The sequence below is a fragment of the Mastigoproctus giganteus genome, chromosome 6 (genome assembly GCF_048544385.1).
Source record: "Mastigoproctus giganteus isolate SK-2022 chromosome 6, ASM4854438v1, whole genome shotgun sequence".
Lineage (NCBI taxonomy): Eukaryota > Metazoa > Arthropoda > Arachnida > Uropygi > Thelyphonidae > Mastigoproctus > Mastigoproctus giganteus.
Window position 1 is genome coordinate 166,777,320 of NC_143580.1, and position 18,070 is coordinate 166,795,389.

Consider the following 18,070-nt stretch of genomic DNA (forward strand, 5'->3'; position numbering starts at 1 on the left):
AGAGCAGTGCAAGAATTACTTTCACCTCCACCAGTTACTACTGTTAATCTATTAGTCCTTGTTTCCCCCCCCCCCCCCCCCCCCCCAAGCTAGCAGTTTTCCGAACCGGCTAACACTGCCTCGATAGCATCACCAAATATTCTTGCACCCTTTCTGTTTAAGTGTATCCCATTCCTGTAGAAGCAGTCTCTCCTGTTTACAAGTACAGACCAGGCTGAAAAAAATTCTACCCGTTGAGCCTTGCACCATCTTACCAGGGCTGAATTGATCGACAAGGTTCTTATCACATACTCTCTCCTATCGTGTCTGGGCAGAATTGTAGACACTTTCAAATTCAACCCTAATTCACGGCTTTTTTTTTCAACAGTGACCTGTACTTGTTAAGTAATTCCAACTGTCTCCTACTCTTAATATCATTAGTGCCAGTGTGTACAACAATATCACATTTTGTGAATTGTACACGTTTTGTGTAAAAGATTATATCCACTCTACGTCATCAGCCTCTGCTTCTGGCAGACATACCCTGGTCCTGTTCCACCTATCCTTTTTACATACCATGTTCCCTCTTTCCGTGACAATAGTCACGAACTACTAGTTCCTGTGGAACCAGCGCATTCTGCCTTGTGGGTTGCAGGTGTGTTGCGTGATGATCAAGTGCAAGCTCTGCCGTTGATGTGGGTAGCTGAGAGCTTGATGGGCCCCTCAATTTAGATCCTTCGAGGGCATCCACCCTGTCCTTCAAGCTCTCATATATGCCCATAATAGCGCTGAGTTGTTGCCTTATTTCCTCACACTCCTTAATCGCACGCACACAAAGACATTCCCCTTGGCAATATCATGTTCTGTACCTGATTGCTCTACAAAACTCAAGCAAGCAGTGCATTTTAAAAGGGTGCTATTCAGAGGATATATGGCCCCCTCAGTTCTCCCCTGAGCCACAGCATTCCCATTAACTTGAGCCTTTTGCTGTACTGCTCGGGTCTGAGTGATGATTTTGATTCAATTTCATTAAAATTTCAATTTCAGTACAAAATTATAACCCTAAACTTGTATTCCAACGCAGTTATGACACTATATATCTATACACAGGCAGTTCTCGCTTTACGAGTTTTTGCTTTACGAGATCCCCTTGTTTATGAGTTTTTATTCCCAAGTATCAACAAAATCGAAAATATGAACATTATTGCAAAAAATGAATGTCAAACATTCATAAATACCGCATTCCAAACCACATGCGTAGCTATACAATACAGTTTACCCCGCTTTATGATATTAATCAGTTCCAGAGACACCATTGTATCGTTAAAATATAGTAATGAAAACCCAATAACACATTGTTTTTTGGTAATTAGTTTCAAGATCTCGGAAGTTGAAATTTTGGCTGTATAACTAAGCTATTTATCTCTCTAAAATGTCATTTTTAAGGTCACGAGCGTCACCTTAAAGCCACATAAAAGGTCGTGAGTGTGGTTTGTAAATTGTATTAGTTACCATTTCAAATCATTAAAATGCACTACAATTTCATCATTATCGTATGTTCCTTTATAAGAATCAATTTTAAACATCTTCGTGATATTTTTCTAAAGCACATTTCCTGAGTTCACTACCGCAAAATAGTAAAAACAATATGCATTTTCCGGTTTATTGTGTTTTTCTGTTAGTGCAGTTCTTTATAAACAGGTAGTAAACTCTATCTTATTGCATTTGCGAAAATGCCGATAGCTGGAATTGTGTGGTTTTTTACGTTATTCTGGTGAAATGTGGTTCCCTTTTCTGAAATCTTCAATTGTATAATAAAAAAATAAATTTTCAGACTTCTCTTCATTCCTTTTTTTAAAGCTTTGTAAACTTGTTACTCCACGCGAATCATGTTAGTTGCTATTTGTGTGCCGTTAAAATTTGCTTATGCATGCAGTCGTGAAATTTATAATTAAAAGAGAAGATTATCTTGGAAACAAACACCTCTTGAAACATTTCTGAAGAAGATGGCTCCTTGTGCAACAAACCAACGAGTGCCGAGCCAATAATGAGTGATCAACGAGTGTGCATTTAGTCAACGATGATGAAGAATAAACATTCTTTAACATTTATAAGTCGTAAATAATTTCTCTGTTATTATAATTTGCTTGATTTTACAGGCTGCGTTTTCATTTCTTTCGAAAAATCAATCATTGTTGAGAATGTAATCCGTATTTTTAACCTTGTGTCTATGGGAAATAAATTCCCGCTTTACGAGCGCACGCTAGGACCTAATTAACTCTTAAAGTCGAGAACTACCTGTCTATTTTTTTCAGTATCGAGTATTATCTCAGAGTTTCATTATATAACTTCCATATCAAGTTATGTATTAATTAATAATGTTACGTTTGTAATATATAAGTTGTTATATGTATTTAGTTAAAAAGTACAATTTAATTTACAGTGAAGTTTAACAAGATTAATAAATTTTACTAATTAATTGATAATATTATATACTATACTAAGCTAACGCTATCTAGTTCAGGATATAACGTATCGTATAACAATGGTGGCAAGTTACGAACAGTAAATCTATGGACACTTAAGTATTAATTAACTTCCAAAATCTCGCTGTCTCAATTCAGAATAAACCAAGGATCTTGATTAGGTCTATAAGCTACTTATAGAAATAATTTAATATAACTATTAGTCAATAAAGCGGCTAAATAAAGCTAAAAAACTTACCGTTCGCCGGAGCTGCAAAACTTGTAAAACACATGGATTGGATACCCTTACTGATATTAAGTAATAACCTAAAAAATCTCTATCTAAGTTAAAATTTAAACAAAGTATCGTAACTAGGAATATAAAGCTACTCTAGATAATAAGTTAATATGCCAATTTAAGGTAATAAAACAGAAAAAACTTCTTCCAATTCTTTGGGATCATGGCTTATGACCACAATGTCATCTGCAACTAGTCTAATCTTCTGAAAGCTTCCTCAACGGCAGCAGTAAACAATTTCGGAGATATTGTCTCTCCTTGTTGAACTCGTTTCTCAATTTTAAATTTGCTGCTGTCTTTGTTAGTCTAATAAAGGAGGTAGCGTTCTGATATATTTTTTTCAAAATTATAATATATGGGGTATCTATGCCTTGTCTTTCCAGTGCCAGAAACATTGCCTTATGCGGTATGGAGTCAAATGCCTTTTCATAATCCACAAATGCCAGGCATAATGGCCCCTCGACGTGGGCACCTGTACGTGGTGAGGGGACCTCCCAGTGACACTGCTGGACTTCCAGACTAGCATCACTGGGATCCAACGCCCACAGCCCAGGTTCCAGGCTTACATCAATGGAATCCGGCGTGTTTGCCGCGCTGCGACCCGTGGAAATTCGGAAAGGGGGATCCTGGTGGTTGAGGAGCCCAGCTTCAATACACCACTTTGGCCCCTGCTTCGACAAGACGGGTGGTCCTGGAAGGCCGGCTAGGATCAATCGGCTAGTAGGCTCGCCTGCGAGGGTCAACCGTGTCAATGCCACGCCCCTACCCTCATGGTCCGAGGGACAGGATTCAGGCTGGCGGCGGTGCGGGTATAGTGTCTGGGTAGCCCTGGCGTCCCACTCCCGAGCGCATTTATTGCATGCCGGGTAGTCGGCGTCCCTTTGGGCTCCGTGGTGGGTGGGGAGCCCGGGCACTGAACAATTTAAAATTTCTATGAATCCTGATAAACTTATTTCTTCAGGGGCCCCAACCCGGTCCCTATCTGAAAATACAGACGGAGAGGCAGATATTATTGCGAAAAAGAGACAGCGAACTGAAACATCATCATCAGGGCCCGTCCCAAGATTTTTAATTATACACTCGACGAATGAAAAACCGATTGGCAAAATGTCACCCTTTTTTATACAGAAAGGGTTAGATGGGTTAGTAGGATCACCCAAATCAGTTAAGAGGCTCCGTTCTGGAGACCTCTTAATTGAAACCAAAACTGACAGGCAGTCTGAGCAGCTACTCCACGCAACATCAATTGGAGGAGTACCCATAACAGTGACACCACATAGAACACTCAATTCATCGAGAGGTGTCATTTCGGAATGGGACCTTCTCGACGTAACCGAGGAGGAAATCTGCTTGGAACTGAAACCTCAGGGAGTTATAGCCGTCAAGAGAATTGGTGCGCGTAGGGATGGGAAACTTGTTAAAACCAGGAGTGTTATCCTGACTTTTAACTCTCCCAAACCTCCTGATGAGATTAAAGCTGGATACATCAACTGTTCAGTGCGTCTGTACGTTCTGAACCCTTTACGGTGTTTTAAATGCCAGAAGTACGGACATTCTCAAATGGCCTGCCGTGGAGTCCTTGCATGCGCCCGATGCGGTGCAAAGGACCACGAAACAACAGCATGTTCAGCCGCAAAACCCACCTGTATTAACTGTGAGGGAGAACACCCGGCCTACTCACGAGCATGCCAGAGGTGGAAAGAAGAAAAAGAAATACACCGGCTGAAGGCAGAGCTAAACATATCGTACCAGGAGGCAAGGAAAGCGGTGAACCCGCTCAACATCAACAAACCTACCTATGCCCAGAAGTTAGCAGGGAGATGTTCCACCCGAACACAGACCGACATGTCCATCCCTCCAAAAAGAATCATTTACGCCCATCGCACGTTATCTTTTAAGCTCCCAAAAACCTGTACAGAAGGACCAATCAGCTGCCACTCCGATATCTGTACCTCCTAATGCTCCAGAAGTACCAAAGGCAATCACCAAAGAAAAAAATAAGAAAGGTGAAGTACCTCCTACTACCTAAGAAAACATGGAGGTCGAGCAGAAGGAGGTACACGAAGATTCAGTTTTGGAGCTCTTTGCTGAGGAGGAAATGGACACTGGTGAGCGTCCGTACTTCCCCAGGAAGGATAAAACCAAAACTGAAAAAGGTAAGCCCTCAGCACCTCGGAAGCCGCCTGACGGACCCACCAAGCCAAAATAATGGCTAAATTCCTACAATGGAATTGTTGTGGATTCCGGAAAAATACTGATGACATCAAGGCCCTCCTGCAAAAGCACGAGCCAGTTTGCTTTTGCTTGCAGGAGACTTATCTGAAGGCAAATGATGATCCCACCATGCACAACATCGCAATTTTTCGAAAGGATAGAATTGCGGATGGTCTTGCTCATGGAGGAGTGGCTATCCTTGTGGGCAACCAGACCCCAGTTCAGCCATTGCAAATTACAACCAGCATAGAGGCTGTTGCAATTCGCCTTTCAGTGGGATTTTTATTAACCGTCTGTTCTATTTATTTGCCACCTGGGACTGACATCTCCCAGGAAGACCTTGATGATCTTGTAACGCAGTTGCCTCCCCCTTTCTTACTTCTCGGGGATTTTAATGGACATAACACCCTGTGGGGTAGTGCTAAACTTAATGCAAGGGGACGAGTCATAGACCGCATGCTCAATGACAATGACCTTTCCCTTCTAAATACTGGAACAAACACCTTCTTCCACATGCCTACCCGTACCTTTTCTGCCATTGATCTCTCTATCTGCTCCCCTTCTCTACTCCCCTCACTCACCTGGGAAGTGGAGGAGAACCCATTCGGAAGTGATCACTTCCCTGTGATAACCTCGCTACACAGCGGGAGACCATGTCTCCCCTTCAGGTTACCACGGTGGAAAATTGATCAGGCTGACTGGACTGCCTTCCAACATCAGGCAAATTTCCACCTGAATACAGTCAGTCAGGAGCCTATCAATGATGCAGTAACGTACATCACAGAGGTTATGGTTCAAGCAGCTGCGAATGCTGTTCCAAAAACATCTGCCCGGTTTCCACCATTTCCCAAACCTTGGTGGAATTCCCAATGCACAGCAGCAAAAAAGGCTCAAAACAAAGCGTGGGGGATATTCCGCCGATATCCTACCACGAACAACCTTATAGCGTTTAAACGTGCACGAGCCAGAGCACGCTACATCTGCTGTCAGAGTCAAAGGGAATCGTGGATCCGCTTTACATCATCTATTACCCAGTCTACCAACTCTAAGGTAGTCTGGGATAAAATCCGGAAAATGAAGGGAAAACATACATCCCACCCTACTTCAATCCTAGATTATAATGGATGCGCTATTGCAGATCCAACTGCAATAGCCAACTTTCTTGGGGAAACATTCTCTAACATCTGTGCAACATCTTCGTATTCCCCAGAGTTCTTGGTCCTGAAACATAAAATAGAAAAACAGGCACTTAATTTTAAGTGTAAGAGTGACTGTCCCTATAACGGGGAATTCACTATACATGAACTGAAAAGAGCCCTCACTCTCTCCAAAGCAAGTGCTGTTGGACCAGATGGCATCCATTATGAAATGATTAAACATCTTTCACCAAAATCTATGGATTATCTGCTCACTCTGTATAACAGAATCTTTATCGAAGGGCAGTTTCCGGATTCCTGGCGCAAGGCAACCGTTCTTGCTTTTGCTAAGCCAGGAAAGGATCCAAAAGTTACTAGAAATTATCGTCCCATTGCTCTGACTAGCTGTTTGTGCAAAATCTTGGAGAGAATGGTTAATTCTCTTTTAATCTGGTATTTAGAATCAAATGACCTCTCCAACATCCAGTGCGGCTTCCGAAGGAACCGGTCCACTTTGGACCATCTTATTAGACTGGAAACATCCATCCGGGATGCTTTCCTAAAACGCGAACACTTGGTGTTGGTATTCTTTGACATGGAGAAAGCGTACACAGCTTGGAGATTTGGCATATTAAAAGATTTGCACAGCCTGGGCCTTAGAGGGCATCTTCCTGTGTTTGTTCAAAACTTTTTAGCCAATCGATCTTTCCAAGTTCGTATGGGATCCTCACTCTCTCGTTCCTTTAGCCAAGAGGAGGGAGTACCACAAGGATCAGTTTTAAGTGTCACGCTTTTCTCCATCAAAATAAATTCCATCACAGAACAACTTCCTCCAACTGTAAATAGTGCCCTCTATGTTGATGACTTCAGCATTTTCTGTCAGTCATGCAACATGAGGGTTATTGAAAGACAACTGCAGAAAGCCGTTGATCGACTCAATTCCTGGGCACTTGCTAATGGCTTCAGGTTCTCACAGGAGAAGACCGTTTGCGTACATTTTTGTCGTAAGCGTAATCTTCATCCTGAACCTGAATTAATGCTCGGACAAAATGCTATTCCAGTAGTGTCAAGCACAAAATTCTTGGGACTTGTGTTCGACAAAAAGTTGACCTTTCTTGAACATATTCGTCAACTTCGTACAAAGTGCATGAAGGGACTAAATATTCTTCGCTCTCTCTCCTCTACGCGTTGGGGAGCAGATAGGTGCACCCTACTACGTATTTATCGTGCACTTGTATGATCCAAATTAGACTATGGGGCCCAGGTGTACTCCTCAGCTAGAGACAGTGTCCTTCGATGGTTGGATCCCGTCCATCAGCAGGCTATCCGTATCGCTACTGGAGCTTTTCGAACATCTCCTGTCCAGAGCTTATACGTCGAAGCAAACGAACCACCGTTATCCCTCCGATGTAAGCAGTTGTCTTTAAGCTATGCTTTAAAGCTGAAATCCCTGCCAGACCATCCTACGTGGACATCTGTCTTTGAGCCACGTTGGGAAAACTTGTACAATACCCGTCAGACTGCCAATCGACCTTTTGGTATTCGTGTCCAAGCGCTACTAAGAGAGTTTAACATCATGGTAGACAAGGTTGCACAAACACCAAAAGACTCTTCCACCATGGCATGCTCATACTCCATCGTGCGACTTCTCCCTTAAGAAATGGGTAAAATGTGAAACCTCGTCATCTGTCTACCATCAGCTCTTTTCCGCACACCGAGCTGAGTATTCCGACTTCCTGCCTGTCTACACAGATGGCTGGAAGTCTGAATCGTGCGTAGGATTTGCTGCTGTCTTTCGGGACACTATAATATCTCAGCAGATTCTTCCTGAATCCAGCATATACACTGCAGAGCTGCATGCTATAGAGTTAGCCTTGGATCACATTCGAACTTCTCAATGCCAAAGGTCAATAATATATTCTGATTCTTTGAGTGTATTACATGCTTTATTATCTTTGAGACACAACTGTCATCCAGTTCTCTCTCGGGTTCAGCAGAAGATATATTCTCTTCATAAATACAAATTTGATATCCGCTTCTGCTGGATTCCTAGCCACATTGGGATAAAGGGAAATGATTTGGCTGACACTGCAGCCAAATCAGCAGCTCCCACTAACAATTGTTGCCTGTCAGTCCCCTATACAGACTACAGGCAAATAATACACCAAAAGATATATTCCCAATGGCAAGAACTATGGCATAGAGAGAGAACAAATAAATTATACCAAATAAAGCCTCTAATACAAACATGGCAGTCCAGTCTGCGCAGGAATTGGAGCGAGGAAGTTGTTCTTGCCCGACTCCGCATAGGACACAGTCATCTGACACATTCGTTTCTGCTGAGTGCGGATGATCCTCCTATGTGCGAGCAATGCGACACCATTTTATCCGTTAAACGTATTTTATGTGACTGTTCCAGTTTTAGTAATGCTCGTTTTATCGCTTTTAACCATCTGACTGAGCCTTATACACTCAGTCAGATTTTATCCGACAATGACCATGTGTCTGCTATTTTTAGTTTCCTGAAATCAGTAAACCTTTTTAATCATATTTAAAAAATCTTATTATTTTAAGATTTATTATTTTTACCTTGTTTACTGATATTCGTCTTTTACAGTTTATATATGGCTTTTATACCCTGACTTAGTGACCTAATTCATTAGGTCACTGAAAGATTTTTACCATTTTTATGACAAGGTTTTGGCGTATTATAGCCTTAGTTGCTGATGCGCCAATAAAACTAAACCACCACCAACAACAACAACAACAATAACAACACCAGGCATAATGGTGTTTTATATTTCTTAGCTTTCTCCTTTAGCGGTGATATTACGTGAAGGTGATCCATAGTTGAGAATCTTGTCCTAAAGCCAGCTTGCTCTTTCTGTTGATTCTCATTACGTATTCTTTCTAATCTGTTAGTAATGACCCTTGTGAACAACTTGTAGATGTGGGATAACAAGCTAATTGGTTAATTTCCAATTTTTGATTTATCTCCTTTCTTATGCAGCAAAACTATGATTGCATTATTCCATTCCTTAGCCGTCACCTTTTCTAATGCATTTTGTGAAGAGTCTTGCCAGTTTTTGTGTCATGTCTCTTCCTCCCAATTTTAACAACTCTACAGTAACTTCATCTTCCCTCAGGGCTTTCTGATTCTTCATTTTCTTCAACGCATGTCCTACCTCATCAGGAAGGATATTGGGTATGTTGTATGTGTTACTAATTTGCGATCCATCTTCCCCACTGCTGGCATCATTATTCTCTCCTTGTATAATTCTCTATAGTAGCCTTCTGCTATTTGAATTAAGCCTTCTCTGTTATTTATAAGTACACCATCACTATTCTTCAGTTTCAGTATCATTTGTCTTTCTGTATTACTGCTCATGGCTGCTGATTTAAGTCCTTTGTTTTCCCTTAATGCCTATTGTACTTTTCTTGTGTTAAATCTTATGTCCTCTCTGAGTCCCTTTCTAATGGCTTTGCATAACTCAGTATACTCAAATTTCTCTTTCTCAGTGTTTATCTTGCTCTTCATTTGTCATTTTCGGTTCATCATGGCAAGTGTTTCTTGACTAATTTTTTCTTCTTTGGATTTCTTTTTACCTATAGATTTCTGGGACTTTATCGCATTCAGAAAGTTGTAATATTCCTCGTCGATACCTTGGTCCTGAGCAGTCTGCAGAAGCTCAAACTTGTTAAGTTCCAGTACATACTGCTTTTTCTCCTCTTCTGTTATCTCAAAGCCCTTTGTATTATTTATTCGAGTCAGGTTTTTCCTTTCTTTTCTTACATCTATATCAAGTGTGCATCTTACCATTCTGTGATCATTTCCAACATTTACCTTGTTCAGGATGGTAACATCATTCACAATATATTTTCTGTTAGTGAGGATGAAGTTGATTTCATTAGTTGTTACTCCATTTGGGGTCTTCCATGTACACTTTCTGTTCACCCTTTTATTGAAAAAAGTGTTCATTACTAACATTCGTTTGGAGTCTGCAAATTCCACAATCTTTCACTACTTTCTTTTCTTTCACCAATTCCAAAATTTCCTATAGTTCCCCTTTCTTCGCTGTTTTGTCTCTTTCCAACCTTAGCATTGAAGTCCTCCCCCGTAATGATAGTGTAGTGGGTTTTCTGCTCATCTAAGTTTCCCTCTCACTTATTCCAATCATTGTTTTGCAGATTAAAGCCACCCATAATAAGACATTCACCCTTGCTTGCCCATTCCATCTGCATGTAAAGACTCTTGTCACATTCTTCAGAATCTTCTGGTCTGTAGATTTTTCCCACTCATTGTTTTTTGTTTCCGAGTAACTCACACCGCACAGATTCTGTGCTTGCTGATGTAACTTCAGACTCAACAACTCTGGCTGCTTTTGATAAGACCCCTCCACTCCTTTTATTATCCCTATATTTCCTAAATATATTATACATAACATAGTGGAATTTGTCATCACCAATTTCTGGGTGGCACCACCTTTTTGTTAGCACTATTATATCAGCACTAGTTGTCCTAAACAGCAGTTCAAATTCAGCCATTTTATTGACAACACTTCTGACATTACTGTAGACACAATTGAGACTAGGTAATCTTCTATAGTTTACTATCCCTTGAAGTTGTTTAGATTTGTATCCCAAGCTCTATCTTCCTCTCATTTGAATCATTGCTACCCTCAGAACATCTTATCAACATCTGCTGTTGTGGCAACAAACAGGAATTCAAGTCTTGAGTTAATCCACAAGGCTAAGCATATAGTACCTCCTATCGTGTCTGGGCAGAATTGCAGACACATACACGTTCTGACCTAACTCCTGGCATTTTTTCAGCATAGTCCTGTATTTCTCCACCAGATGTCAGGTCGTGTATGCTTAATATTGTTCGTCCTCACATGAATAATAATTCTCTCTCTACCTCCTTTAAAATTTGACAGTCTGTTGGTAACAACATTAATTGTTGCTCCTGGTAAACACACTTTTTTTTTTTTTTGATTTGGTAGTTGTTGGCGCATCGGCTTCTGTGGCCATATTGCACCTCCCAAGGTTTTTGCAGTACTTTGATCCAAGCCCGAGGCGGGAATCGAATCCGCTACCTTTGGGTTGCCGGGCAGGTACTTTACCCACTCGGCTAGCCCGGTCGGCTGTAAACACACTCTGGTACTAGATCAGCTATCTTTATTACAAAAAATGTTACCTGTTTTCCTCACAGTAGTCTCCCAATAAAACTAGATCACCTTTGACTAGGGCTGTAGGCGAAATGGCATCGTTTTTGTTACATCTCAATCTCATATTGTTTTTACTATTAGTTGCCCCGATATTGTACTACCTCAAATAAGCAACGCTTCCCCAGTGAAGAAGACTGTTACTTATTCTCGGTAGATACCACCACTCAGACAGCATCGTTCCAAGACTTGTTGGCCTCTGATTGGTGGGTGGGTAGGTATCCTGGTGATACAACAACCCAGTTATGAAGTATAACTCGACAATATGAGAGATGCTAGGTGGTGTGCAACAGTAAGGTAGTAAAGATGGCACTGTTTCAAGGCCAACAGGCCTTGAAAAGGTGCTGTCTGGGCGGTGGTATCTGCCCAGACGGCACCTTTTCATTATATTTGAGATTGAGATGTGAAAAAACGATGTGATATCACCTACTTCAGTGATTTACTACGAACTAAAATGTTATGCACTAAATTGTTTGATTACCGAAATGTTTATATTGTTTAATATTTTTTAATATAAAAATAAAGAATTTCTATATTTAAATGCATTATAATAATACACTGTATTCTTTATCGTGTACTTTTTATGCAGGAAAGCTTTTTACCCGGGAAACTTCTTACATGTTAAAATAATACATTACAATATACAGATTTGAAATTGGGTATTAAGAAACCAAACCTAGTAGTATAGGGGAAAACTTCTTATGTGAGAATTTCCTATCCAGATTCTATTGTAATTTTATTTTAAGAATTATTTTTTTATTTTAATTTATATTTGTAGAAAAAATTCAAATTCATATTTTAATTTATATAATTAAAGAAAAATTATAATTTGTAAACTTTAACCAAATTTAACCTTACAATTGCCTATTATAATATTAAAATTTTTTAATGTTTTTTCGCCCCTCTTTTCCATTTATAGAAAAACTGCATTTATATTGCTTCTGATTCTAATTCTGTCCAAGAGTATTCATTTCCTGAGGTTATACCAAAAGGCATCATTACCCGTTTTACTTCTGTAGTGCACCACATATGCTGTAGCAGTGATGGAAAAACTCTTATTGCTGGAGCTAGGTATGTTTTTTATATCTCTTATACAGATAGTTTCCCTTATAAATCACAATAATCATTTCATTGGTGACCATTCACTTGATCCGCTTTCTGAAATCATCTTTAAGGTATTTTGTTGCTTATTAGTAGTTTGGTGATATATGGAATTAAATTCTTTTGGGAATTCTTAAATTTCTCTTCATTATCTGGAATGTAGTTAGGTGATGGGAGTAAAGTTCCTCTGAGTTATTCTGGGTTTTTCAGATTGCAATGTGTGAAAATTCACCCGACTATTCCTCTGCACATGGCAAAACTCCGATACAATAGCGGTACGAATAGTAAGTCATACCTTACAAAATCACTAGCTAAATTTAAAAATAAGCTAATGAATGTAACCAAGACTATTTAAACTGTTTGTAAAAACACAATTTAATATGTTAATTAATCAAAAAAATGCTAAAAATTTAAAATTTGTTTCCACGAGCTCCTACCAAATGTTAAATGTTTTTTTATTTGTGTATTTTGCAATCGAAGATAATTTTTTTTTAGTTGTGCTGATTTTGAAGGCATGCTGTTCAGAAATATATTTCCTGATAGCAAAAAAAAAAAGAAGCAAATGTGGAAGAACAAAAACAATAGGCATTATTGGGGAAAGAAGAGGCAAAAATGGATATTTTCAATTGCTATAAATGACAGTAATCAGCTATTAGTATTATTAGTGGCAAATGATGCAAGAAAGCAACCTTGCACAGCATCAGAACAAAAAAAAAAAAAAAACCTCATTTCCATATTGCCTCCTCATCCGATCTAATAATTTTTGTTCTTCCTTAAATTTATTTGGACTACCCACTTTCACAATGCCAAAAGTCTGTTCCAACAATTAACTACCCATTGACTGCATACAAATTTCCACAAATCTTGTCCTGCAACAATCCTTCTTTGGTTTATGTTTCCTTATGTGTTTGTCTGAGAAAGGATGCCTTCAACAATATCTAACGTATAATTATAGAAACAGTAATACGCTTCACTGTTTCTATTAGATAGCGTAGTATTGACATTTAATTTAATTTATTGATCCTATTAATTTAAAATATCATGCCCCAAACTAGAGCAGCAAAGCAATGGGCACAAAGTGGCAGGAGTGCTGTGACTCGGGGGAGAACTGAGGGGGCGATTCTCCAATCCATCACAGCCTAAAAAAATGTGCAACTTGTGAAATGTTTGCCGAACTATCTGGAACGGAACATGATATTGCCATTGGGGATGTCTTTGTGTGTGTGTGTGTGCGATGTAAGGAGTGTAAGGAAATCAGGCGACAACTCAGTGTTGTTATGGGCCTATATGAGAGTTTGAAGGACAGGGTGGATGCCCTCGAAAGATCTAAATTGAGGGGCCCATCAGGCTCTCAGCTGCCCACATCAACTCCAGAGCTTGCACTTGGTCATCACGCAACACAGCGGCAACCCCCAAGGCAGATTGCGCTGGTCCCAAAGGAACTAGTAGTTGTTGGTGACTCTATTGTCAGGGAAACATCCTTTGTAAAAAGGATAGGTTGTACAGGACCAGGGTATGTCTGCCAGGGGCAAAGGTTGATGACGTTGTAGAGCAAATATCATCTTTTAGGGGCACAAAAGGTGATATAGTTGTACACGTTGGCACTAATGATATTAAGAGTAGGAGACCGGCAGAATTACTTAACAAGTACAGGTCACTGATGAAAAAAAGCCGTGAATTAGGGTTGAATTTGAAAGTGTCTGCAATTCTGCCCAGACACGATAGGAGGGAGTATATGATGAGAGCCTTGTCGATCAATTCGGCCCTGGAAAGATTGTGCAAGGCTCAAGGGATAGAATTTTTTTCAGCCTGGACTGTACTTGTTAACAGGAGAGACTGCTTCTACAGGGATGGGATACACTTAAATAGAAAGGGTGCAAGAATGTTTGCTGATGCTATCGAGGCAGTGTTAGGTGGGTCGGAAAACTGATAGCTTGGGAGGATACAAGGACTAATAGTTTAACAGTAGCCGTAGGCAGAGGTGAAGGTGATTCTTGCACAACTTCTATTAGAATAAGTAGCGACCTGGAGCGAGGGGTGTTGGGGGTTTCAGGGACGGATGGCAGTCATCGTGAAACAGGTGGGTATATGGGATGTGTTAGAGTAATTAAGAATAAGAATAGGTGCATGTATACTTGCATGTATACCAATGCTAGAAGTATAGTAAATAAATTTGATGAATTTGAAGTGTTGGTCAAGACATCAAAGGCGGATATTGTTGGGATATCAGAGACATGGTGTCACACAGATATAAGGAATGCCGAACTGGAATTTGGGGAGTACAATGTGTACAGAAAGGATAGACAGGATAGGAAGGGAGGGAGAAAAACATAAAATCAAAAGAAGTGCATCCAGTTGATATAGATGAACAGTGCACTGTTGAGTCAGTTTGGTGTGACATAAGCACTGCGAAAGCAAAAATTAGAGTAGGAGTGTGTTATAGGCCTAATGACTTGAATGGGTACAATGAACAGTTGTACAGAGAAATAGAGTGAGCTAGTAAATTGGAATGTCTTATAATGGGGGATTTTAACTTCCCAGATATTGACTGGAACTTGTGGGTTGGGCACTCACACACTAGTCAGACTTTTGTGGATTTAGTGGATGATTGTTTTCTGCAGCAGCATGTTCGAGAGGCAACCAGAGAAAGTAATACTCTTGATCTGGTTATCAGCAGTGATCATTCATGTATTAGGAATTTGCAGATAAAAGAACCACTAGGTGGCAGTGATCACAGTGTACTGATGTGGGATTTACTTAAAGATTTAATTACCATCAGGGGTAAAGGAAAGGGTTTTTGCTTCTGTAAAGGCAAAGTACAGTGGTCTCCGACAGTTTTTAAATTCTGTACAGTGGGATCAACTGACGATGTTACCAACAGTAAATTCTAAGTGGGAAGCATTCAAGGAATTAATTGTGGAAGCTACTAAAAGTTTTATACCTATTAAGAAATATTGTTCAAGGTTTAGGCCTAAATGGTTGTGAAATGAACTAATGAGACTCGTAACAGAGAAGAAAATGCATGGGATCCATATAAATTATCAAGCGACTCAGAAGCCTATGGCAGATATAAGTTAATCTGTAATCAGGTCACGAAGGAGGTTCGGCAGGCGAAGGCAGATTACGAGAAATCCTTGGCAAAAGATGCTAAGAAAAAAGCAAGGATTTCTTTACTTATATAAACTCTAAAAGGAATGGGACGAATTTGATTGGTCCACTTGACATCGATGGTTCGACTGTTGATGATCCTGCTCAGATAGCAAACAAACTGAATCAGTATTTTGTATCTACATTCACACATGAGGAATTATTAAGGTTTGAAAATGGCAGAAGGTTATCAAATTGTAGCAAGATACTTAATGATTTTGTAATAACTGAGAACAAAGTGGAAGAGAAATTGTTGAAGTTAAACGTAAGAAAAGCACCTGGGGTGGATGGGATCTATCCAGTTATGTTAAAGGAGGCGGCAAAGCAACTAAGCAAACCCTTAGCCATAATTATGAGAGCATCCTTGGACTTAGGGGAGATGGACTGGAGATGTGCAAATGTATCCCCAATTCACGAAGGGTGATCGAAGGGTGACACGAGTAATTACAGACCAGTTAGTTTAACTTCTGTTCTGGGTAAAATAATGGAGTCACTGGTTAAAGATGCATTGCAGGATCATCTAGACAAGACAGCAGCAATAATTCAGACACAGCATGGGTTTGTTAAGGGAAAGTCTTGTCTGACAAATTTGATAAGATATTATGATGTGGTTACAAAGGAACTGGATGCGAAAAATAATTTTGATATCATATATTTGGATTTGAGGAAAACTTTTGACACTGTTGCTCATGGAAGACTATTGTACAAATTGGAGCAGAATGGTATTAAGGGTAAGTTGCTATAATGGATTAAAGGATGGTTAAGTGCTAGAAGACAGATGGTGGTAATCAATGGGTGCTGCTCTTCTTGGACTAATGTTATTAGTGGAGTCCCACAGGGTTCGGTGTTCGGTCCACTGTTGTTTTGTATATTTATCAATGATATTGATGAAGGTATATCAGGCTTAATGTCGAAATTTGCAGATGATACAAAGGTTGGCAGGGTTGTTAATGACAGTAATGGCAGTGTGCTACTGCAACAGGATCTAGATAATTTGGGCATATGGGCTAAGAAGTGGCAACTGAAGTTTAACCTTCACAAATGCAAAGTACTACATATGGGTAGAAGTAACCCCAGAGAAATGTACCAACTGTGTGGTACTACACTTAAGGTGGTAGAAAATGAAAAAGACCTGGGAGTAATTGTGCAGGCAGATATGAAGTTTTCTGAACAATGCAGACAGGCTGCCAGGGCAGGTCATGGGGTTTTGTCAATGATATATAGGAATTTTGCTAGCAGGGAAAAGGAGGTGAATATCCCGCTGTATAAGGCAATGGTCAGGCCACGCCTTGAGTACTGCGTACAGGTCTGGAGGCCTCATTTTAGGAAGGATGTAGAATTACTTGAGCGTGTACAGAGAAGGGCAACAAGATTGGTGAGGGGAATGAAGGGATCCTCTTACCAAGAGAGGCTTAAGTTCTGCAAATTGCAGTGGCTGGAGACTAGGCACCCGTGCGGTGATCTGATTGAGGTATATAAGGCCTTGAATGGGTTGAGCCCACTGAATTCTGATGGGATGCTTCCACTTGTTCAGATTACGAACCTAAGGGGGCATAAATTCAAATTAAGAAAGGACAGATGAAGAATAGATGTGCGGAAATTTGCCTTTAGCCAGCGGGTGGTTAATTGCTGGAACAAACTTCCATCTGTCGTTGTGGAAGTTGATAGGTTGAATAAATTTAAGGAGGAACTGGACAGGCATTTGGAGGGAATGGTGTGATTTTTTTTTTTTTTTTTTTTGGCTGATGCTGCATAAGCTCATACATTTGCTTTCTTGCATCACATGCCACTACTACTACTAATACGTTTAAAGCCTTAAACAGCTCAGTCAGCTCTTAGTTCCCATTTTAATGATGCTGCAATTTGTAGAACTGTAAAAATTCTTGTTAAAAGTACCATTGTTTCTCTTCCTGATTTTTTTTCCTGTTCCAACAGATTCTCATCCTTCCTGAAACAAGGATTCGAGACATCTATGCTGTTCTCAAGATGTGATCTAACCGTTCATTACCTTATATGATGGAATAATTGCCTCCTTAGCCCATTATATATAACTATTATCCCATTATGGTGACCTTTTGTAATAAAAAAATTTGTCAAATTGAAAGCAGTTTACTCTCAGCATTGGAAGGCGACTTTACAGGCTACAGCATTGAATGTCATCTGCTGAATAACCTGAAAGCATTTGGAATTCCTTCAAAAAAACTGGCTGACATTTACTGTTGATAACATTGGTTGACACGTAAAATGTTACAAAACGAAACTACCGAATATTGACTAATTTCATGCTGCTGAACACGAAAATCACATTAAAATTTGTTGATTTGCTCTTGTTTTCGAGTGACAGTTGGGGTCTCATGTTAGCGAGTTACTCTGCATTATCAACTACGACTCTCGGCAAAACGCATGACAACACCGCAGTTTAAGTACCACCACATTCTTATCAAGTGATTGGCAACTGTTGCCTTGCTCTTCATCATGTGATAAGTTGTTCTCATATCAAATGTT

General features: G+C 39.9%; 1 protein-coding gene across 1 annotated transcript in view; it reads left to right on the top strand.

Annotated features, from left to right (window-relative positions):
- Positions 1-18,070, top strand: part of Ctf4 (Chromosome transmission fidelity 4) — a 454,523-nt gene that overhangs the window by 34,806 nt on the left and 401,647 nt on the right. Inside the window, exon 3 of the mRNA XM_090376337.1 lies at positions 12,237-12,388. Coding sequence (XP_090232463.1) covers positions 12,237-12,388 — 152 coding nt within the window. The remainder of the gene's footprint in view (positions 1-12,236; positions 12,389-18,070) is intronic.